Genomic DNA, 24,408 nt, shown 5'->3' on the forward strand with positions numbered 1-24,408 from the left:
ATCCTTTTTTTGTTTGATTTGTCATTACAGTATATGCTTTTATAAATTACACTTCTGCTGTGATTTTTTATTAACATATTACAATATGTCCCGCAACCCTCGTGATGATAAGCGGTAATGAATGAATGTATAATTCATTTTTGATTGTCTGGAGCAGAACTGGCATTCCCATTATTTTAATGTGGTAACAAAAAGTGTGATGACGAACCAAATGGAACTCATAGGTCAAGGAAGGAACCACTGTGTTTAGTGTACATTTTGTAGCATTTTTGCCTAGTGATAATGTGAGCACGTATCTTGGCTCAATAAAATTTGGAAAACACTGCAAGTGTACATATTGACATGTTATACCTCTGAGGCCATTCTTCTTGCTTCAGTGGAATTTGGTTCTAGCTTCAAAACATCTGGAGGGGAAAAGGGGGAGAAAAGCATCTGTACAGTCGGCCTTAGTACAAAAAATGTCAAATTATCTTCACATTTTATTTCACCGGAGAGCCAATTGAACTTTTAGGAACTTTCCCCGAATTGTGCTGAGCGTGTGTGGCTGTGTTACATCAGAACTACAGGTACATGCGACCTACCAGAAATAGTGTAAACCTTTGTTGTTTGTTTTGTTTATCGGCACTATAGATGTAAAAGAAACAGGTCATCAATATTAAACGTATTTAGCCTCTGTACATACAAGGAGCAACGCGGCTACATTAGCATACGGCGTTGGTTTACGATAGCTTAAAATTAAAGGTTTAGCATGACACGCAGTTGACAGAAGGCGTAATGTTTAAAGGACATAAAATAACCTTACAATACATTTCATTTACCAGTAGGGTGAGAAAAAATGGAGACAGTGGTACGTAAAGTAGCTTACAAATTAAGGTTCCTGCTACATAGTCATCGGGTCTGGTTCGCACCCGCCAAATCCTGTTGTCCAATAAACTAGCGAACAGTTCCCGATGATCTGCTGCGACAGCTAAACATCCGGGTACTTGTTCGAAGGCGGCGCGTTCAGAAAAGCGCTCCAAGAAAAAAATGTTGCTGATTATAATTCTTAATTCATATTTCCAGGACTAAATGTATTAGATTTTATTTAGTAATATTATGAAAACCTGTTGCGCTAGAAAGAAAAAAAAGAGTCAGAATCAATGCAAAAAAAAGAAAACCTAGAAACGTTTCTCTGCGTCTTAGTAAACATTTGTTGAACAGTGTGCCAGCACATTTGGAATATAACTAACGGGGTATTCAGTCTTACAATTCTCTGAAACATGAAAACTTGTCCATTTGGTTTCACCAAAATGTAGCTACTTTTATGGCATTAGTACTGCTACTTCTTGAACTACTTAAGTAGTAACAATTGTTTTGCTAAAATAATCAATGCCAGACATTTGATCACTTATTTATTACACAAAATAAACATTATGTTTAAATAGCTCAACAGTCAGGACAAAATATATATGTTTTAGTCCCTCTCAAATACATACATTAGAATTTTGGAAGATTTGAGAAACTTTAAAAAAAAATAATAATAATAATAAGGTGTCTTAAGTGTGAAATACAGATGGGAAAAAAGTGCTTTTGGGAAATAGATACATTGACATTTTGTCAACCTCATTTCCAATGCAAGTCCAAACATTCATGTGCTTTCTTGTGCAAATAAAACACTGGAATATACAAGGACATAGGTTAGCCTGGAAGATGCAGATAAATATAGATGCATTTCCTGTTAGTGTTGATTCCTCCCAGATTCAAAACTGAATCATTCAGAGTCTAGGTGTAAAAGAAATTAAATTGTTGTTTATTTATTTATTTATTTATTTATTACACAAAATGAACAGTCAATATCACAAGGAAGTAATAATTTTCAATAAGTGTGCTTTTCATTTTTGGGGCAACATCTTAAAAAAAGTGAACCATGCTATGCTCACATTCTTTGGGCACAGTGTGCTTGTAGTTATGGCAAACTAACTTGTAATTTTCTCCATGATTATTGTCCCAGTATTCGTCTCCACAAACCTCATATTTGATGGCAAATTCTAACATTGCCCCAGGCTGCAGGAATGGAGGGACAGGCAAGTGGAAACGGAACGTATCACAAGTGAGTTGACCTCGTCCTTCACAGATCTTAGTGCTAGTAGAGACCCATGAGGCCTTAGTTTCGGCACAGCTCTTCCACTCTGTAAATGAATAGCGAGCTGTTACGTCTTTTTCAAAATCTAGATTGAGCACTTGTGCAATTCCGATGACACCAAATTCAAAACACAAGACTCTCTCGAGACACACTTTGTGCTTGTAGAGACGATGCAAAAATCCTGGATGATCGCTGGTCTGTTGGTCAAAAAGTGGTTTTAAGTAAGGCAAGGATATCTCCAACTGGTTTCTATCGGCCAACTCTGCGGCCATCAGCAATCTAAAGCTGACGTGCTGTGGTATGGATGGTTCGTCTCCAGATTTGAAAAACTTGATATCCTCCAGGTCAAGGCCCAGGGAGTCAATAAACCGTACACCAACATGTCTGCATTTCCTTCTCTTCTCTGTGGTAGGCGGCAGAGACTGTGAGCGTCGTCGTATGATGGATTTCGGTATGGGTTCACACAAGAAAGAGTGGAAGTCCCGAGTGCTTGGCGTTGACACTCTAGGACCTGGCGGGCGGATGGGAATCAGCCTCTTATCCACATCGTCTTTTACTTGCCTTAGCATCTCATTCAGATTGATGGCTAAACAGGGCTTTGAAAAAACTCTACCAGCGCTAGACAAATGTGTCTCCTGCACAGATGTTGTAGGCAGAATCTTCTCTTGTCCAATAAACCACCCTCTGTCCATGGTGTCAGAGAGCTGGTGTCCTCCTCACCTGCAAATAATGTTGAGAGTCATTCACCTCAATTGTATGTAGTATGTGTGCAGCATACGCTTATTTGAGATAAATAGTGTGTGATGGAACTGATATTAACAGACTAATAGAGGGAGGATTCGTAAAGCTGACTGTCCGCTAAATTGAAGCACGGCGTCCAACAAACACACGATACAGAATAAAATTTTTGTTTTGTACTTTTTTTCATGGCTGCAAAACACCAGTTCACCACAAATTTCTTGTAAATTATATATCTATTTAATTATTAATAAATATTGTAAAATTAATGTATACACACATCAGTAAAAGCAAAACTTTTTAATTAAAAAATTATTCAGAATTTAAGTTACACTTGGCTTCAACAATTTCAAGAGGCACTCCAAATGTTGACCATCATAGACTTTGTTTAACGATGTACATTATATGGCAACTACTGCTTAGGTGATGTTGTCCAAGTATTCAATGAGATTGCTGTACATGCATATTCAATTTCTTATCTAAGAGCCACCAATTTAGTCAGTTTCCTGCAATACACAACTTACTTCAATGTAGGCCTAAATGCACATAAAATACATATGTAGCAGTTGCAATGTCATTGGACATTGACCACCAAAGTTTACGTTTACTGATTATTTTGACCAATTGTAAACACCGTCTGCTCCTGCTGTGCGCGCTTTGGCCTCTTAAGGGCAGTATGGTGTCATACGTGCATGGAGAACACACAATTTGAGTTTAGCTCAAAGTTGCTTTTGAGATTTATTCATCCATCCATCCATCCATTTTCTGAACCGCTTAGTCCCCACGGGGGTCGCGGGTGTGCTGGAGCCAGCTCAGTGGCCTAGTGGTAGAGTGTCCACCCTGAGACTGGAAGGTTGTGGGTTCAAACCCCGGCCGGGTCATACCAAAGACTATAAAAATGGGACCCATTGCCTCCCTGCTTGGCACTCAGCATTAAGGGTTGGAATTGGGGGGTTAGATCACCAACTGATTCCCGAGCGCGGCACCGCTGCTGCTCACTGCTCCCCTCTCCCCCAGGGGATGGATTAAAATCACACGGGGATGGGTTAAATGCCGAGGACAAATTTCACCACACCCAGGTGTGTGTGTGACGATCATTGGGACTTTAATCTTTAATCTTTAATCGGGCAGTAGGGGGACACCCTGAACCGGTTGCCAGCCAATTTTATGTGAGCGGTATACATAACTCGAAGACTGATTTAATTGCCCGTAATTGTGAAAGGGGACCAGTCCAGGAATAAGTCACTGACAGAAAGAAACTCTGATTCGAGCCCAGGCGTAGTTCTCAGACAGCTGGGAGGATCAGATTGGAAAAAAGATAAAGGATGAATAGATAATTATTTCGTACAGTTTATTTTACAAAACGGACGCCCGATTTTTGTTTATTTTATTTTTTTCAGTTTAATGTATTTACATACGACAACCCAAAAAATAAAACAATAAAAATGCGCTGTCAGGGTCCAAATTTGATGGGGGAAAGGCAAGGGTATGTTAAAACTTAACTGAAAGGCAGAAAATAACGGATGGGCCTGTATTTGACGAGTACGTGCAAGGCTGCACGTAAGGTATGTTGAAGTTGTGCTTCAATAAATTCATTAAGAGACATAAACTTTATCTCACCATAGAACAATCGCGGATCTGTGTTTCAGGCTGCAGCCTCGACTTGATCCTTCATTTCCGTGTGTTTCGGCGATATGACTTGATCTGTAACTTTAGCCCCATAAACGTCAAACAAGAAAAGAAAAATGCACCATTCCAGCTTCTTTCGATAACCATTTGTTATGGAGCGTGCAACATTTTAGGAAGCTGCACATGAACTGGTGTTTTATGGGAGATTGAGTGATATTAAATTAGGTGGTCCACGTTTAAGACAAATACAGCATGTTTTCTCGTAGCTGTCTTCTTCAGCTCCAGATATACGCTATCGCTGTTTTTTTTTAACGGTGAAGCAGACGAACTATCTGACTTTATTCTGATTTAAAAACCACGCCTGAAAGCTTAAACTTCAAGTCCCACAATGCACCTATACAGTTGACGTCAGGACTGACAGCGAGCCAGTCACTGGCAGGTAAACAAACCTGTCACTGGCTGGGAAGGCGAGCCAAACAAAGCGAATAACCTCTCTGGCCATGTTATTTATTTTATAATGGCGATAGTGCGGACGTACAAAAGACAATACGTAAGTTATGCTCCTATGGAATCGAAGCTGATATGTTGCCGAAAAGTAGAAGCTAAATGGGAAGGTGGTATAGCTACACGCTCGGCAGAGGCATGCAGCGATCCATACTGACGCATGATGCACTGCAGTACTTTTACTTTTTGCAGTACTGCTAACATCCTACAGCAAAACATCCAATCCAATAGAGCTTTTATTCTCTTTCGCTCGAGTGTTAATTACCTTGGCAGACTCAAATGACCATCACCGCTGCAAAACTACAACATGGGGCCCATCATACAAGAGCGCGCAGCATCCACGACACTGAAACGCGTCGTTTCCAAAGAGAAGATCCGCGTCAAAAACACGGAAAATAGCGGACCAAATACAAGGTAGGACTTCAAATGATTAACTTATATTGTATCGGGCGCTTATTAGATAACCGTGACCCATCTTTGTTTTCACAGTTTAAAGAAAGGGAAGAAAATGAAGAAAGCAGTCGGCCAAGTGCAAAGTGGCCTGCCAGGACCAGGTCAAAACCAAAACGTCGTGGGAACAGTGCAGCAGGTGAATTAACGTCAAATATATGTTACATATACAAAACCTTTTTGTGCAAACTTGATTGTCATGGTATTCTGATTTCATATAATGGATATGTTTTAACGATCTAAAATTTGCTTTGACACTGTTGCAAATTGTAGTCTATGAAGAGGTTTTTTTTTTTTTTACAGGGTTCACAGCCAAGAAGTTCCAAGTTTAAATCCGGCACCTCTCAGAATACAAGCAAACTCCCCAGGTATATTTTGAGGAAACGATTGTATTAATACCCAAAGCTCTGTTTCAGGTAAACACAATTTTTGAATGCTCACAAGCTTTAGATTTCCATGTGTGTTTGTCTTTCCCACAGCCCGGTAGAAGCGCGAGATGCAAGACCTCAACTTGGCCAACATTCGAGTGTGCACAAAAATGAGGAAAGGAGAAGCCATCACCGGGCATCACAATGCAATACTGAGCTACAACCGAATCACAGGGGGATGGGCAAGAATCGACGAGCACTCTCTCTTCCGCTTTCCCCTATATCGGGACTACGACACATGCCGGGGCATTCCCCAACCCTTGTACCAGAGGCCCTGCAGGACCCCTACAAGATTGACGACAGTGACAGTGCCAGTGACCTATCTGATTCGGAGAGGTTGCCTGTGCTGCCATCGCCTTGTACTCCTTGTACACCTCCTCATCTAAATCTGCGAGCTGAGGCCATTGATTCTAGTGATTTCCCACTGGACATCCCCGGACCACATGGCAATGGAAATGATGATGATGAGGGGGAGACACCTACCCACTGTTACCCAGACTTTCTTCCGCCACCTTTCAACACCTGGAGCCTTAGACAGCTTGCAGTGTTTCTTCATACAGAGGGACGTGGGGCCCCCAGGCCTAAACCGGTTGGGCCTTTGGAGAGATTCCTGGAGAGATTACTGCAGTTAGAGTGGCTCCAGATTCAAACCGTTCAAGCTGAGAGCAGCCGCCCACCTGGGAGACACACAAAGCCTCAGACCACATCTGGTCACTCACCTAGACCTCACACAGCTCCATCATCCCGACTTAACTCCCCAAAAGGGCTGCGGCACAACCAGCGAGCCTTCCCATATGTCATCAACCCGCCGTCACCTGCGTCTGCTGCCGCACAATCCCGCCTGCCAGTTTGCACCCATTGTCACATTCCCTACCCTTTGTGCAACGGGAGTTGTTCTGCATACGCCTACCAGCGCCACTCTCGTCTCAGCCCACTGCTGGAGCGTAGAACCCGACCAGGGGCGCCTGTGAAGAGGAACTGCAGTGAAACACAAGAAGTCACCAAAGAAGGTAGGAGCCAAGGAGCACAAGGCGGAGGTGGAGCCCAGTTTCCAGTGAGCCCCTCAGCAGGAATGAGTCATCTCAGGCACATGCATGCAGCAGGCAATGCTCGAAAACAACCCCAGGAAATGGGAACAAACCCACATGCTAGAGGTCAGGTGAGGAAAAGTCGAGTTAGAACCAACTCTGAAACCGATGTTAAGAAGGAACCCGGTGTGGTTAAAGCAGCAGGCAGTGACAAACTCGCAGTAGGGCCAAGTAAGAAGGGGGCTATCACCTCAAAGAAATTAGAAGACTGGCAGAGGACACCAGCAGAAGGTCAGGCATCTAAAACCACCATGAAAATAGCTGCTAAAGCGCCACAGTCTCTTTCTAAAGCGCCTTCTAATGGTGCAAAATCAAAAAATGTCCAATCTGCTACAAAATAAGATAGTAACAAAATAATAAGTCAGCCTATAGTGCTTTATTACTCTGTGATCTCTTGGCACTAGAGCTTGAACCTATGCTTGCTTTCTATCTATTACTAACACCTTGTGATGTTATGCCAGTGTCCAGATAACTTTCAAGAGGTACCATATGACAATATAACTATCAGAATTTCAAAGCACAACATTATATGGAACAGCAAATAACCAATACAACGTTGCAGTACAAGCAGCAGGGCGATTGTGTCCTCAGAAAACTCATGCAATTTCAACCAAACTATAATGCATAGTTATTTTCTTGTTATGCTACTAATGTCTAAAAGGCATGAAATTGGCAATCACTTGCCAGCTTTCAACGTAAATAATACATAGTGATGCTTACCAGCTATTGATATACACACATTTTGTCTCTGAATAATAATCATAGCCATTGGTGATACAATTTTAATGTAATGTGTTTTCAGTATTTTATTTATTTATTTATTTATTTATTCACTCACTCACTCACTTTGCTTTTTGGTGCCTCATTTTAAGACATGTCCTATGTGTTTATTGCATCCCTGTCTGAAAACCGAGCTTATTGATAAATTGCAGTGCACTGAAGGAAAGTGTGCTAGTTTTACATGTGCGAATAGTGTCACATTTTTGTTCAAAAGGGCTTCTTGTGTGTTAACACGTGGATGGTCGTCTTGGAAAATGAATTGTATTTTTTGCATAGAGCTCTTACGAAATTGATGGTAATGTTTGCTATGAATGTAAATGGATATTTTTCCAAATTTTATACACCATAGTTATATTTGTGTAATGTATTGTGTTGGAGTTGTATTCATCATTGTCATCATTATGTTTACATGTGTCATATACATCATGAAAAATATTTATTAAAAAACACCTAAATATGTCGACTGTGCTGTCTCATTCTTAACTCGTGGTTAAGTGGAATGTTATAAGACTACACATATGTATGCTAGGTCGAGACATGGCTTACAGTACATTGATATTATACTTTATAACACGTTTTGTAATTGTCTGAATATTATGCACACAAGGAGCAAACTGCAGTGCTCATGTTGACTTTCATTACAAAATGCAAATTTGGACTTTAGTCATTCTGAATTTGACCTAATACAGCTATACTAAGATTTCAGTTACCAGACCAGAATTTTAGGCTTTAAAGGCTTGGTATATGCTGTGGTTAAAAAAAACAGCTGTAGCAGAGTAATTGAGTGACAGACAACCAGGGGTCAGTATTTGCAACCTTTACCAAGGCACATACAAGAGAAATCGGACACACCATCAAACAAACATGTCAGAAAAAGTGTACAAAACTAAATTCATCATGATGTCTCAATTTATTCACACACATTTGGCTGAAATCCGGGTTTCTTGAGTTGGAGAAGTTGAAGCACATGTGATGATCTCAAATCATTTTGGTAGCAATTGGATGATCATTTCCAGCGCATCAAATTATCCGGCACACTGAACTCTGCCACAGCACAGCAGATGCAAATCACTTACTGTATGTTGACTACTACTGTCCAAGAAGGCACTCATCACATGGTCACAAATGTTGCACGTGTATAGCTACTTGCAGACATGGATGACACCCCGAGGCCCCATTCTGTCATACAAAGTTATTTAGTGAAACGGCATCTCAAACCTTCGGGACCTTCCGGTATTCCCAGTTATTTCCACATCCTGCAAAAAGAACATGACTCAGGATTTAAAAACGTAACCACATTATTAACACTGTCAGTGGTATAAATACCCAAGTATGTGTTGGTCTTTAAATACGAACACTCATATATTTCTGGATTGACGTCCTCTCTAAAGACAGGCCCGTCATTCCACATGAGTTCATATCCACCCACCCTTGTCTCCTTCCCAGTCAACCTAAGGAGGTGCAGCACAGTTTTTATCGACAGTGTGACCACCATTACTCTACTCAGTCGTAACTTTTCAATGTGGTAGCTATTAGTGCAGGAATAAAATAGCATTGCTTCTTATGTCATGGAAATGTACCTTGCTTCCATGTCAACAATAGTCACAGTGTCGTCCAGCAATCTGTATTTCATCTCGAAATCCTCTTGACTACTGGCTGTAAGTGACGGAGAGGCATTTACTTCAATTAACCACCTGAAATAAGATCATCAATGGTCAAACAAAACAACTTAGAGCAGCATTATTCGTGGAAAACAGAAAATATGAGATATTTTAATAGAGATGCAACATAAAGATTTACAGAGAAGTGAGGCAGCCAGATCAATGCCGCTGGTCACATATTTGAATCGTACATTGTATAGAATGGCATTTGGTTTATTTCACTAAAAGAATGAGCTTTTTTGGGGTGTGGGGGAAACATAATCACATAGGAAAACATGTGTTATATATTTGAACTCACACGGTTTGAGGTTGTCATCCAACATAATGTCATAGCCATAGATCTCGAAGCAGTGTTTGTCATTTATAATGATCTTTTGTACACTCTGGAGGCTCCTAATGAATACGTTATCCATTTCTTTGAACAGAGTTTCCACCACCTGTCTTCCGTGCTTTGCAGTCAGGTATCTACGCAGCTTCTGTATTTTCCATTTACAACCCTGTGTACAGGCAGACAGGCATTGAGGAGAACAAAGCTGGCCTCTTCCCACTGAGATTGCAATGGATTCCTCACCTTCTCAGGATCATAGTCAGGTGCTGTCTTTTGAACAGACACATTAGTGAGATGAACATCTGTGCAGGAAGCACTAAGGAAAATGCAGGAACCTTTACCATTTTATGGAAACTCGTAAATACGTAAAGGGAATAACCAGTACAATGAAAATAAAACCCAAGTGTTCGTAAAAATACCAACACGTCTTCCTCCTCCTTTTCAGACCAGCGGTACATGTGTCACTATGAAATAGTAATTCGTATTGTCGAGTTTTTATTTATTTTTTCGTACTATATGTTAAGGTTCAATTAATCAAAAGAAATTCTTCCAAATGCTGAAAAAAAGGATACACTTGTCATCAATGCTATGAAGGGAAAAGCGTGTGCTTGAGAGCCGAGCAAAGCCTTCTCGATATAGCCATGCCTTCAAGGGAAAATACTGAGCAACAATATCACAAAGTAAATATACAAGAAAGCCCAGAATGAGTCATATGTGGACCAGATTCTGAGTTAAAACGTTTTTTGTTTCATTTTGGCTGGAAATGACACAAGATTGTGTGAAAAGATTTGGCTGCATTCATTTAAAAAATAAATCTGTTATTTTAAGAATTCCAACATGTTCTAAATGTAGAGTGGATTAAAATGCTGTATCCACTCTCTTCTATCAACTCTCTTCACTATATCTACAGTAAAATGTCAGATTTAAAAAGATTTTTGAGCTAATACGTGCTTTTACATACCGATGTGACCATCACATAGACCCGCAGATCAAACTTCCGGCCTGTGGAGAAGCAATGAATCAGTAAATGTATGTTCCCCTATTTTTTCTGATAAAAGTGCAGTTTTGAGTCCGTTATTTACCACCGAGCAGGTATGGGTTCTCAATGTAACGCTGCACCACATAGCTTTCCACTTCTTTTTGCTCCTCCGAGCGGATGCCATCGTGCTGGAATGTAGTGTTATCAGTCAGATCACAATAGCTTTCTTATGCATTGTCCTGTAAGCATCACACACCTTCCTCCAATCCATGATGTCTTTCAGTTTTTTAAAAAGGAAGATGCCTGCCCCTTGAGATTTTGCCGCCTATGAAAACATGAAATTCTCTTAAGTGAGTGAGGTCATTCACATACTATCGTACGCTAAACAAAACAATCTCACATTCTGTCATACGCTAAACAAAACAGTCATCTGTGATGAATTTGAGCTCACCGGTTTCATGATCCAGGTGCTGCCAGGGTTTCTTTTGAACTCTTCGACAAAGAGATGATACTCATTTGGCAGTGCAAAGGTGCAAGGGAAGAAATCACATTTGGAGCCCTCGATGCAGCTGGCCTCCCTTTCAAGTTGCTTCTTGAATCTTTTCAAATTTTTCAGCATGAAGTCTTTACGAGTCAACTAAAACATAAAATAGATAAACATAATAATTACTGAAAGCTGATGATGTAAGTGATAGAACAACCTGAATCATGTGCCGTCACCTCATAATTGTTGGGAAAGTGGTTTACCCGTACGTGTTCCTCCGCGAATGAATGATCAAAATTCTCCCTCACCCAGCCCACATCGCACCAATGGAAGTCCCATTCTTCATCACTGTCAGAAAAAGAACACACTCATAACAAAATCCAATACCTTGATGATATTTCAACAGAAAACTTCTTACTCTTTGACTTCAATCCATCCTGGTCTTTGTCTCAAGACATCCTGTATGGTGCCAAGTGGGCCACATTTGTAACGCACAGCACTTCTTGCCTCCCTGGAGAGACAATTGTCACCATGTTGAGATGTGCGTCAATCCTTTGAAACAATAACAGTAATAATAATAATAGTAATAATTAAATGCATGACCCACCGCTTGTCAGTGGGCTTGCTACAGTCCTTGGATGATTTGAATCCAGCTGCCTGCGGGCAAGGAAGGAAAAAAAAAAATGCTAACAAGACAAAAGGTTAAAATAAACAAGTAAATATGTAAATACAATTTACTGCATTTTGGAAGAAGTGTCTTACCAAGTTAGATGGGTAAATAGGCAACAGTAATCTCCCATTGGAAGATGTGTCTTACCAAGTTTGATGGTTAATAGGAACATAAACATTAAAGTCATCTCAGTAATCTCCCAGGACAGTGAATCACAAAATGTGGTATGTGGAAAAAAAATACTGAAATTATTTTTAATGGCTTATTATCATTTTAATTCAGCTCAGTTCAGCTGTAACTTTGTAAAGTATATATTACTTTTTTGGAACTGCGTTTTTTTGTTTTATATATAAATTATATTTGACCTTTATGTAGAAGACCTTTTAATTGCATTATAAGTCCAACTTATTTCTTTTTATTTAGGGGCGGTGGTGTTCAGCAAACAATGCATACATATTGAGTTACTGGTTTGATCCATAACATAGACAAAAAATATCATTCTGTTCCAAAGTATAATCAAATGACTTGCAGTATTGTGATTACACGCAACTATAATCAATCTGATTTCATGGAGGACTACAAAAACACGATATTTTCTGTTGAGAAGCTGAAATTCTTTCATAAAAAAGGTATCTAGACACCTAACCAATCATGCAAAAATAATTATCGTTAATTTGATAATCTATTAGCCGAGTAATTGTTGCAGCTACATATAATACCTTTCAGGAATAAAACATCTGACTAGTTTATAATTGACATTTGTGCTTGCTATACTATTTTTTACTCATGAGAGGGTTTTTAGGAGAGTTAAGGATATTTTAGGTGGTATTTTGTTTGAAAAGTTTGACAAGTACTATTTTTGGAACAAGAGCGAAGTGACGCAAAATACTAACTAAACTAACTCGAAACATCTGTCCTCTGGTTATACATACTTAGCGCATACAAATTTGAATTTCTTCTGCGAGTTGCTGATATGTACAATTCCAACTAGTTTAAGCACTATATACAGCATGGGCGAATCTTTCAATAACTAGAGTACTAGTTATTTTAAGGGCGTTAAGCAGGTGCGTATGAGTTTGTACCAACTCACAATGGAGAGCGTGATCTTGTCTAATTGCAGTGGCGTAGCCAAGCCGGGGCGAGCCGGGGCGGCGCCCTGGTTAGGACTCCCTGCGCCCCGGTTGAAAAAAATTGAGCTTTTTCGATTCTTCATTTTCATGCCGTTTTTTTCTTTCGGTCTTGCGCGAATGTGCTTGCGCTATTCTATGTGCGCGATGTTATCCATTCACCGTTTGCCTCCCGGACCCGGGATGTTATTTTAGCGATCAGCGAACGGCGTGGGTGATGTTCGATTTTTTTTCCTGTGGGCGCGCGCCCCTACTGGAAAGATTCCTGGCTACGCCACTGTCTAATTGTTAGTGTAGATCGTTAATCCAACTTTATTTGCAAGCATTAGTACCACAGCATCATCATCGACATTAGATTCCGGTTTACCTTATTCTTTGACAGCAACATTAGGCGTTCACACGACGGGAAACTGACGGGAAACTATTCAGGTTGTTCACCAGCTTGACTGCTGTTGTCATGGTAACTACACAAACCGCGTAGGAACAGTCGTTAACTTCCTGTGCAGGATCGTCCCCCTTTTAGTGAGCGTGTTACGTAAAGGATTTGAGAAGCAACACACTAAATTGTCCTTCTAATGCACAAATTCACAGCTGTGCAATGCTCATTAAAAAAAACGACTCACGAGAAAATTAGGTGATAAAATATTTATTCACCATGCGACAAAAACGTAATGTGGGACCCTCAGCATAAACCTCTGAAACCAAGCGTTTTTATTACGCTGTAAAATAGAACATGTATTACGTCAACATGTAGGGGGAAGATCCAGGAAACTTTGGATCATTTTATCCCTTAATTAACAAAATAACTATGTAAAAACTGCATTTGTATGTTTACTCCGGTATTTTGTCTGATAATAATTTGATGCTCTTAACTGGAAAGTTGGAAAACTAAAAAATTTAAATAAAATAATTATAAAATGAGAAGTGGCCCAAAAAAAATTTCACGGCAGTATAAAAACTGCTCAAAAAGGCAAAGCAATATAGAAAATGGAGGGATGGGTAATACTGTATAATTATAATTCCCTGGAGTTGAATTATTGAATTTCTAGATGTCGTAATGGTCACAATAAATGCCATTGCTATTCAGACCGTGCCCCGCTTCATTATTCAAGCTTAGCCTCAGAGGCTTTCCAACCTGCGATGTATCCTCCATTGCTTGCGTTATCACCGCTCTCTCCTCCTAGCTCACCAAAACTGTCATTTCCATTTTCCATTTGTGCAGTGGAAGCTGCTCTGCCTACGCATAGAGGCGCCACTCACGAGTCACGACTCTTTCACAGCACAAGTACTTGACCCAGCCACTTGGACCAGCAAAACCAAGTAGCAAGAGTCTTCTATGCAAAGCGCAATAAGGCAAAATCGTATTTACTTAATTAAGCACATGCATCAAATAAACAGCCCATTTTCGATATGATGAATTAAAATGCCAAAATGAAATACTGCTAATTTAAATGTACACAGATGAGTTTTGTCTTGGAAAATCACCATCAGAATGCAAAGTAAAACAATCGATAACCAGTAGAAGTATAATCTGGAAAGAATGACCAAATGAGAAACAACAGACGAAACAGACGAAGGGAATCTCGTAAAGTTGGAAAAAGAGTGAATGCCAACTCCTGAGACTGATCTTAAGAGTTAGGTCAAGAAGAAAGTTATTTAGTGGCTGTGTGGTAAATCAAACTGACAACTTCATTCTCTTCTGGCCAGGAAATGTTTTCAGAAGAGAATTGAGTTGGTGTTCCCTGTCGTTTGTACACCCTGAAAAAGGACGTAAATAAAGTAATTATCATCTTCTCATTCAGTTTATTCTCATTCAGCCTGTTGACTCCAAACAATTGCTCTCTTACCCAAGAATGTGTTGGCTTTTAAACATGAACAGCCAAATATTTCCGGGTCAACGTCCTCGTGATAGACAGGCCCATCATTCCAGACGAGATCATAACCACCCACTCGCTTCTCCTTGCCAGTCAACCTGAGGAGGAAAAGCACCGATAATGTCTGCATCAAAGACGTGATGACCTCACATTTATTTACAGTTTTTTTCTTTTTCCGCTGAATAAGTTTCTCTTTTGACAACTGAAAGATTTTATAGCAGTGGATATTTGGTTTCTGATGTTTGATGTTGGCCTGGCTCGCAAAATCTGGTTAGGTTCAGTTCATCCAAAATGTGTTTGAGGGTGTTGATGTAGGGGCCATGAAGGTATTCCTTAACAAACTCTGAGTTAGATTTTTCTTTCAATTGGAGTGGGACGTCCCAAAGTCTCCTACACACTTGACAAAGAATTGAGCCAAAATGTCACGGTAATAAGCAAGACATTCCGGAGTTTAACCCAACCCCCAACAGCCTCAAGAGACTTTTCTCATATAGTTTTTATGTATGGAATAAATCGCAATAAAAGCCAATGGGAGACAGTGATTTACCTTCCCTCCATATCCACAATATTCACAGTGTCTTCCAACAGGCTATACTTCATGTCGTAATCCTCCTGGCTACTTGGCGCAAGTGATGGAGAGGCATTTACTTCAATTAGCCACCTGCAAAAAAGATACAAGATGGCATCACTGGGCATTAGGTCATCCTTTCAATTTGGGCCCTTAGGTAGAAATGCAAAGAATGTTTTTATTTAAGATTTGTAAGAGCGCTGCTATTAATACAGCAGGAACATTGCCGATTACCTGTCTTGCCAAGAACATTGAATAGACATGACACATAATATCCCTTCTGCCAAAGCTTTTACAACTCTGTTTTACTATACTGGTCGGCAAGTTTAATCCACGAAAAGAGAGTATTTTTCCTCCATGTTGGTGCATGTATCCATGCGTGCCTCTGTGCAGCACTCACACAGATATTTTTTATTTAAACTCACACGGTTTGAGGTTCTTATCCAACATAATGTCATAGCCGTAGAGTTCAAAGCAGTGTTTGTCATTTATAATGATCTTCTGCACACTTTGGAGGCTGCTGATGAAGATGTTATCCATTTCTTTGAACAGATTTTTCACCACCTGTCTTCCGTGCTTTGCAGTCAAGTATCTACGCAGCTTCTGTATCTTCCATTTACAACCCTATGTAAAGGCGAACACACACTATTAAGTTGGCATGAAATCAAAGTTTGCCACAGGTAAGTGACGTGAATGTGAAAGGACTCACTTTTTCTGGATCATAGTCAGGTGCTGTCTTTTGAACAGCCACATTAGTGAGATGCACATCTGTATAGGAAGCAATAAGGAAAATGTACAGGAAATAAGCAGTACCGTCTATGGAAAGTAAAATCGTATCTGTCCAAAAAGGATACACTTGTCATAAATACTACTAAGGGAGAAGCGTGTGCTTGAAAGGCGAGCAAATCCCTCACGATATAGCCATGCCTTCAAGGGAAAATACTGAGCAGCAATATGACAGACACTGTTAGATATAGTGTACATGTTAAGACACCAAATTATAATTCATCATTATGGGTGATTTGTGTAGGGCCGGGCCTCTTTTGGCTAGAAATGACACAGTAAAATAGTTTAAGAACCAGAATTGCTATTTTGATGAAAACTATAGTTGCTTAGAATGCTCTAATTCAGTAGCTCTCCAAACTATTTTATTCTGTCACTGGCTGCACTAGACCTAAATATTTAAGAAACATCTCCAGAATACACTGAGACTTATCATCAGAGTTGTGCCCTTGGACGGTCACAACATACACGCTCACCCAGGCGACCAGGCCAAGTATGATCAGGCGCTCACTTGCATCTAAGCAGCTTGCAACGGAACAGACCTTTTCCACCAAAGCCACCTACTGTGACTTTGCTGACAGATTGCATGGCGTGCTTCTTGCCCAGTCGAGAGTGAGCATCCTGCAAATCTTTTGCAACAGACTTCTTGATGTACTCATTTAATGTTTTCCAGCCTGTCTCTGCATCCCTCCACAAGTTTCTGATACTTGGCATGTTCCCTACAATTGTCTTTCCCAATGCGTTCTTTCCAGGGCACTATCAGTTCCAGCATGATAAAATGTGTTGATGCCTCTGAGCTGATGATCGTGTTGAGACAGAGTGAAGTTGTAGCGGTGTGCTGTGGTAATAACAGATACTTTACAGAGTCAGCCAACAACTGCTAATCAGGGGACTATGTGGAAATGTTCTGTTGCTGGAGTTGCCTTAGGTTAGGCTTTTTTTCCAACTTTGAAAGAGATGGCTTTCTTTGGTGGTGTGGTGATGTTTGCTGGAGCCTATTGATAGCTGCTGCCTTGTGTTCAAATTAGCCTCTTCCAGAGCAGGCATCAGCGTGCCTAGTTCTTTTCCAAGGTGTTGTAGACCTCCTGCACCAGGAAGCAGACATAACAAGATGGTAGACCGGGCCTCCTGTGCTACATTATACCCTACCACCATGGTCCTTGCTTCCTGCTGCCAGAGCCCCACTAACCTGCTCACTAGCTTTTTTTCCCACACCTCGTACTTCTTGGAAAAAATGGTGTCTCTCCTTTGTCAGGGCACTTGGGTTGACCCTTGGAAGAAGCCTAAACCGACTCTGCCAGTTGTCACTGTGCCCTCTCCTCAGCCTTACTCGCTCACCATTTCCATTCTTTTCTAACTTCAATTCCAGCTGGTGACTTTTAACCATTCTTCAAGTCCCTGTACTGGGTCTTCATGCTTTCACAGTTGAGGGCTTTTTACAGACCCTGTAAGCTCCACCGACGCATGCCAGTAATTTCCCCGAATACAAACAAAGTGCATCCTGAGATGCACATTAAATACATTTTTTTTTGGACGAACGTCTTCCACGACTTCTAGTCTTTTGCTATTTTATTGTGCAATTTCCAGCCACAGGTTACCCATTCTGGTTGAAAATTTGTGACCAATTTGAATTATCTGTGTACATTTTAATTCTAAATAATAAATGTTGGCTTCACAAATGTTTTTACATACTGACGTAACCATCACATAGACCCGTAGATCAAACTTCCTCCCTGCAAAGAGTCAGTGAATCAGTAAATCTATATTGCATTACTTTTACTTTGAAAGCTTCGATTTTTGAGTCAGTGAATTACCGCCAAGTAGGTAGGGGTTCTCAATGTAGCGTTGCGCCACATAGCTTTCCACTTGAGTGGCATCTTTCTGCTCCTCTGAGCGGTTGCCATCATGCTGATAGACAATGTAATCAGACAAATTACATTTCTGTGTTGGTACTGTTCATTCATCCATTTGTTATCATTCAAAATCACACACCTTCCTCCATTCCATGATGTCTTTTAATTTTTTAAAAAGAAAGATGCCTGCCCCTTGAGATTTTGCTGCCTGTGAAAATATTGCACTCAATGGAGTTACATTACTTGGTGATGTCATGCACATTCTATTGTTTGCCACATACAGCATAGTCATCCTTCGTTCATATTTCTTTTTTTAAGCCATATTATTTTGCACTTGATCTGTGATGAATTTGAGCTTACCGGCTTCATGATCCAGGTGCTGCCGGGGTTTCTTTTGAACTCTTCGACAAAGAGATGATACTCATTAGGCAGTGCAAAGGTGCAGGGGAAGAAATCACATTTGGAGCCCTCCACGCAGTTGGTATCTCTTTCAAGATTCTTTTTGAACCTTTTCAGATTTTTCAGCATGAAGTCCTTGCGTGTCAGCTGAATGAAGAAGCATAAAACTATCATGTTATTATTGAAAGCAGTGAATTCAAGACATAAAGCTAATGATACACATGATCCCTTACCTCGTAATGGTTGCGGAAATGGTTGACTCTTACATGTTCCTCCATGTACAAATTCTCCTTGAGCCAGCCCACGCCACACCAGTGAAAGTCCCATTCACTATCACTATACAGGGAAAAAAAAAAAACATTAGCTGTAACAACAAATATGGCACAGAAGCTGATTAGTCATGATGACAATGTAAATTACTCACTCTTTCACTTCAACCCAACCTGGCCTTTGCCTCAAGACATCCTGTATGGGGCCAGGCTGACTACATTTGTATCGCACAACGTATCTTCCGTCCCTGCGATAAAAACGTAACAATGTTTATGTGCCATGTGACATATGCAGTAGCTTTAACTTTTAATAGTTACTCCTTATGATAGTATTTGTAATGATGGTACACTGGCCTGTCATACATCTGTATCGCACAACATACCTTCCGTCCCTCTGCTAAAAAATTAACAATGTTTATGTGCCATATGCAGTAGCTTTAAATTTTAATATTTGCTCTTTATGGTGGTATTTGTAATGATGGTACATGTCATAAAAAGAATAACATGTCATTGCTATACTGACAGGAAGCAACGTTATGAAAAAACATGACTGATCATTTCCGCATCGTTTGTCTGGCAATGCTTGTACAAAGTCTGTCAGTGAAATTGCTAAAATGATTTTTGCATAACACGTGAGTTGTTCAGACTCGTCCTCTGGAGCGAGGTGGCACTTTGTATGTTATAATCATTGTTTAGTTATCCTTCTGACGGCAAGGCAAACATTCCTACTCAACAAATTACACTTCATTCAATAACACCCACACCTTTGCTATCTTTACGACTTGCCCCCAACTGTTAGGCATCCAAGATTAATTTGTCTCATTTGCACATCATTTAACACTAGATTTATACCCTGAACTGGCTGATAGACAACCGCGAGACACACCTCACAATCGCATTTACATTCAGACACATGGACAATGAAAGAATCTCCAATGAAATTAACTAACTGTTCCAGCGATTTGGAAAAAATGCATAAGTACCCGAAGAAAACACCCAAGTACGTGGATAACATAACCCGCACAGGTTCGAACCACAAAGCTTAGAAATTTGAGGCAAACGTGCTAACTAGCCACCGTACGCGAAATAATACAATCGCCTCAAAAATAGAATTCTACGCTTTTCAAGATACATTTAAATGGCCCGTGGTGAGCCATTATAACCAAGCAACAAAACAACAATCACGTGATAGTTGCGTACATTACAGAGAGGGGGTGTCGCCGTTTCTCAACTCGACAAAACTTGTGAAAATGTGGTTGTGAGGAAAGGTGTCATGTAAGTAATTTGTCCTATATTTGAAGACCCCAGTACTTAAATAATCTAGCAACTATCATGGCCAACAAAACAACCTACACGTTAGAAACAAGCGCTTGAGTCATCACTCTATGACGTCAGACACGCTCGAAAAACTCACGTGACAAGTGTCATGTCAAGCTTTGTTTTCGCAAAAATGTCCGCACGCACACACAATTACTACAGTAGAAAAGTATAGAAATAATATCAATCTACACTCACCAGCCTCAACGTCAAGTGCAAAGTATACGAATGATATTTTAGAATATTAAATGAAATGCTGGAGGGGCATAACGAGCTACACAGATTTCTGACGGGACCATGCATAGACCCAGTGTAGCACTAGCCACACCATTTATTCAGGATTCTAAATTTATTTATTAGAATCTAAAATACGTATTGGTATATTTTGCATTTGCAACGATGTACTTTTTGTCCATTTACCTACAGGACAGAGCAACTGTGAGCCAAGCCTCTGCTCAACTCCCAACATCAGTAACTCCTTAACCTCATAAATCTTGTGGATTCTTGTTCTTGTGGATGAAAAGAAACAAACTCCACAAACACTCCAAATCCTTTCTGGAATTCTTTCCAGGTTACAGCTGCAAAGGTGAGACTAAGGCCAGAAATTTTCTTCCATTTTCTCTTTTCTCGCTGGTGTTAAACCGGAAATTCCAATGGCACAAACGATGCTTGGACAATGAAGTCCAAAGGCCTTGCCTACGTAGTGAATATGTGTGGATAACTGCAGCAAACATTGTTTTGTAGGCCCAGTGTGAGTGCTGGCAACTTAGGAGCAGAAAATGTCCCAAACATCTTAAGAGGCATCATGATTCATTTATATTTTGTCTCCATTAAGTACTGAATTGACTCAAAATTGATATTAGACGAAGTCACTGTACTTAGCCCACATTTTATCAGGCTATTACATTAGATGCCAAATAGATAAAAACCACAGTGCTTTGCTGCAGTTCCAAAGGAGCTCTCAAGCATGTTTTTGCTGGAAGAGCGGGAGATCAAGCCTCTTTGTGATGGTGCTCAAATCCATCTTTCAACCCTACTTGAGCTCTTTGATGACTCCTTGTATTGAAAGAAAATGAGTACTTGCCTTTATGAAACAGACCTTTGCATTCCTTCCACATTGTTTAAGTTCAGTATGTGCAGGATTTGGGTCTGGAACTGTCAGAGCTTGACAGACTAGTTGTTTTTGCAAAATAAAAACTCCATCACTGTTATGTAAGGTCCCTGTGGTTTTATATTTGCTTTGTTTTTCCACGACGCTGCGTGCTGGCACTCATGGGAAATGCGGTCAAAACACTACCATTTTTGTCCATATGGCGCCACTATAATCAACGTAAACTGAAAAGTTCCCTAGTGGCGCTTTAAAACAACAAATAGGCTTGCTTCTGTAGTGTATTTTTATTTAGGTCTCATGCAATGTATATTTCACTTCTAAGCTTAGGGTTGACCAGGTCACGCGCGCATGGGATTTTATGGGGCCTGGGCCAGGAAGGCAGACTTCCAGGACCCAGGATACAGCAATCGGCTATTTGCATAGAATCAACAAGGCAGGCTGGGGGGTCAGAGGACATCCAGCAGCCCTCGTGTGCGTGCGCCCGAGTGAGGTGGGGGCGCGTGGTATAAGAGTCAAGGCGAGGGAAGACAAAGGGGGGCTCGACATTTTGCTAGGGCGAGAGACACTTCACTCTGACATCGGTTGAATAAAATCTTTCCCCAATCAGCCGTGTGTCACTGAAGTTTTCCTTCCCTGAGCCAGCCACCTATCCACCATTTGATCTTGGAGACCAGCAGAACATCGAAGAGAAATCACCACACTTCTATTGCATAAAGATGTTTTTTTTTTCTAAATGTTGATGTTTTTTAAATGTAAAATTCCATCATTGTTTTTCTTTTTCTTAATATATTAGTTGACTAATCCAACTGATGGATCTGTCACTGATGTTTGTGGCACAACATGATGTAGCTTTGGTGTAACTCCTGAATTGCAATCAAATCACCATTTTGTGGCACCAAATCCTAACTTTATGGAATTTGATACACTCCAGTTGACCAAAACAGTGCTGCTGTTTTTTTGTCTTTTGATTTGCTTAAGTGTTAAACACTTTATGATTTTGCTGGGTTACGATGGTGAAATCAAAATTAATGATCATGTGGAGCCTATCTACAGAAAATTACAGATTTATGATTTTGCATCACCGAAATGGATAAGGAATTCAAAAATCAAGATTAAATGCAGACTTTTAGTTTTTTATTCAATGTTGACTCCTCCTACATTATATTTTAACAACTCTTAATTACAGTGAATTTGATCAATTTCTTGCGTTATGCGATTTTCTGGTAAAGAATGCTCTTACTATTTTGCTAAAGATAGGAACAGGCATTTTAAAAACATTTATTTTCCAAGTGTGGTATAAGATTACAAGAAATTGCTCGGGGAAGAGAATGTCGTGAGTGATTTAGTGTGACAGGACGATTACGAAAGAAAACAGTGCAGTGTGGTCTCTACTGCACCTCAGGCAAACACGAGGCCTACACAATCAGAGATCTTCCTGGCAGGGTGGGGAAGTTCTAATGCGTGATGAAAAGTGAATTTGGTCCCGGTTTTTGTGTACAGTTTGAGCAACACAGGTAACTGACTGATGATTAATGTAATTTATTTTTGAAATTTAATTAAAAACACAGCAGCTGTATTCTCAGATTAACACAATTACTGCAACCCTATTTTATGGATTCCATACATTCTGTTTGTTTTGTGGTGAGAGAAGCATGATTTGATTAGTGCATGCTTTGCATTCCCCCCATAAATAGCCAATAGAAGTATTGCTTATCTTTGCTTCAATTTGCCAGACATGACCTTGCATGGTGGCTAAGGATGCTTGGCTTTTCTCTATATGTGCGTCATATAGTAACATAATGGCTCAATGTTTGCAGATGCAGAGTACCTACATTTATTGTTTTAAACACCTCATTGTCGTGCAAGAAGAGCTTATGCTTGCAGTCAGATTCCTTTGAAAAGATAAATAAATTGGCAGCTTTGTGGCAATAAATGCCCTGCCTTTTTTGTCTCAGCCACCCACCTGGAATTAAATAATAAAGTTTATACTCTCTGCCATAAATAAACACACGCAAACGGACAAGGTTTAGCTTAGATTAAGGCTTTCAAATAAGCTTGATGTATAATTTGGCTACTTTCCAATGTGTCCACAGTAGTTGAGAACATCGGCAGAAGGTCTCAGCAGTAGGTTAGGCCTTTCACAATTACTCAGCTGAACCAACTAAATTTACCTGAGCAATCTAAAAAAATCTCTTGATTAGGCCACCATTGATTCTTTCAAAGTAGTTAGAAAATCATTAATGAGCACCGTCCAACTTTCTCATCATCTTCTTAACGTGCCCATTTTTTTCTCAGGCTTAAGCACCTCTACTGAAGTCACCTGGCAGGTTTGAAAACTGTTGATACAGAAATACTTTGTATTATTTTCTCACTGATCTTATTTTATTGTAGATTTAAACTATCTGACATGTTGTACAAAGTTAATCCTATTGACATAATGAGGTTTAAACACACAAAGGAATTGAAACCACAGTAGCTTCACACTGTCTGTTATCTCCTGCCATAATCTTCACACGAATTGTTGTTGGTCAAAAGCCAGTTCCTCCCATCGCCACAGTAGCATAAATCCTAACTGTCAAGTTTATGTACGATAGGTTCCATAGCAGATGTTGAAGTTTTTAGTCTTTTTTTGTTTCTTTATTATAAATACTTCTTTAGTAATTCACTTTTTATTGTTTTATTTTATTTTTAGCTAAGTCCTAATGATGATTTCAGGAGCCAAACGAAGGTCAGTTTAGTTTGGCATTCAGTTCTGCAGAAGCTGTGCATGGAACCTGGATCACGTTAAGCTTCAAATGTTCACTGACCCCATTTTTCCAGATCCAACATAATTTATCTGCTTGTCTCTTTCAAACATGTTACCGGAGTTCTCATAGATCCAAGGTGAAATTCCTTTTTTACTGCACCAAATTTTTTTTTGCACACTATTGTATTTAAATACTTATCTCTTATAGACCAGTGTTATCACCTGTGGTACAGCCTTGCCAAAACCAAAAGATGACTGATAGAAAGTAAAACTGCTATAGTCGGTCCGATTATTATTCTTGTTCAGTGTTTGTGTAAAAGCTCATTTAATTATTATTATCTAAATTCTTTTATTCATTCATATTCCGTATCGCTAATCTTCACGAAGGTCAAGGGCATGCTAGAGAATACCCCAGCAGTCTTTGGCTGAACTGTTTGCCAGCAGCGCACACATAGACAAACAGCAATTCGCACGTAGGGACAATTTGGAGTGGTCAATCG

At 40.0% G+C, this 24,408-nt stretch overlaps 4 protein-coding genes across 10 annotated transcripts; 1 reads left to right on the plus strand and 3 right to left on the minus strand.

The window, feature by feature from the left end:
* Positions 1-1,524: 1,524 nt before the first annotated feature.
* ppp1r3da (protein phosphatase 1, regulatory subunit 3Da) lies at positions 1,525-4,810 on the minus strand. The gene is made up of 2 exons (XM_037280638.1): positions 4,481-4,810; positions 1,525-2,842 (listed from the first exon to the last, which is right to left on the minus strand). The coding sequence occupies exon 2, from the start codon at positions 2,812-2,814 to the stop codon at positions 1,891-1,893; it is 924 nt and encodes a 307-aa protein (XP_037136533.1). The 5' UTR covers positions 2,815-2,842; positions 4,481-4,810; the 3' UTR covers positions 1,525-1,890.
* A 90-nt stretch (positions 4,811-4,900) lies between these two features.
* Positions 4,901-8,200, plus strand: fam217b (family with sequence similarity 217 member B). Of its 2 annotated transcripts, none has more exons than XM_037280567.1 (5): positions 4,901-5,039; positions 5,267-5,407; positions 5,483-5,582; positions 5,747-5,811; positions 5,923-8,200. In XM_037280567.1, exons 2-5 carry the CDS (start codon positions 5,301-5,303, stop codon positions 7,298-7,300), a joined length of 1,650 nt encoding a protein of 549 aa, XP_037136462.1. In that variant the 5' UTR covers positions 4,901-5,039; positions 5,267-5,300; the 3' UTR covers positions 7,301-8,200. The 2 variants fall into 2 exon arrangements, with proteins under 2 accessions (XP_037136462.1, XP_037136453.1); XM_037280558.1 differs by having other exon boundaries at positions 4,906-5,039; positions 5,249-5,407.
* Positions 8,201-8,540: 340 nt separating this feature from the next.
* LOC119139679 (probable tubulin polyglutamylase TTLL9) lies at positions 8,541-13,479 on the minus strand. Of its 6 annotated transcripts, none has more exons than XM_037280601.1 (14): positions 13,356-13,479; positions 11,799-11,848; positions 11,610-11,702; positions 11,455-11,539; positions 11,159-11,344; positions 10,964-11,032; positions 10,811-10,895; positions 10,690-10,730; positions 10,301-10,388; positions 9,972-10,030; positions 9,701-9,897; positions 9,320-9,433; positions 9,066-9,190; positions 8,541-8,995 (listed from the first exon to the last, which is right to left on the minus strand). In XM_037280601.1, exons 1-14 carry the CDS (start codon positions 13,374-13,376, stop codon positions 8,952-8,954), a joined length of 1,257 nt encoding a protein of 418 aa, XP_037136496.1. In that variant the 5' UTR covers positions 13,377-13,479; the 3' UTR covers positions 8,541-8,951. The 6 variants fall into 6 exon arrangements, 5 of the variants coding, with proteins under 5 accessions (XP_037136496.1, XP_037136487.1, XP_037136478.1 ...); XM_037280592.1 differs by having other exon boundaries at positions 10,301-10,373; positions 11,428-11,539; XM_037280583.1 differs by having other exon boundaries at positions 11,428-11,539.
* Positions 13,480-13,618: 139 nt separating this feature from the next.
* Positions 13,619-20,077, minus strand: LOC119119460 (probable tubulin polyglutamylase TTLL9). The gene is made up of 13 exons (XM_037245832.1): positions 19,935-20,077; positions 18,890-18,982; positions 18,699-18,801; positions 18,427-18,612; positions 18,206-18,274; positions 18,028-18,121; positions 17,906-17,946; positions 16,285-16,372; positions 16,140-16,198; positions 15,858-16,054; positions 15,410-15,523; positions 14,836-14,960; positions 13,619-14,746 (listed from the first exon to the last, which is right to left on the minus strand). Coding segments are annotated over exons 1-13 (1,254 nt in total). The 5' UTR covers positions 19,937-20,077; the 3' UTR covers positions 13,619-14,663.
* Positions 20,078-24,408: the final 4,331 nt, after the last annotated feature.

The sequence above is a fragment of the Syngnathus acus genome, chromosome 2 (assembly GCF_901709675.1).
Source record: "Syngnathus acus chromosome 2, fSynAcu1.2, whole genome shotgun sequence".
NCBI lineage: Eukaryota > Metazoa > Chordata > Actinopteri > Syngnathiformes > Syngnathidae > Syngnathus > Syngnathus acus.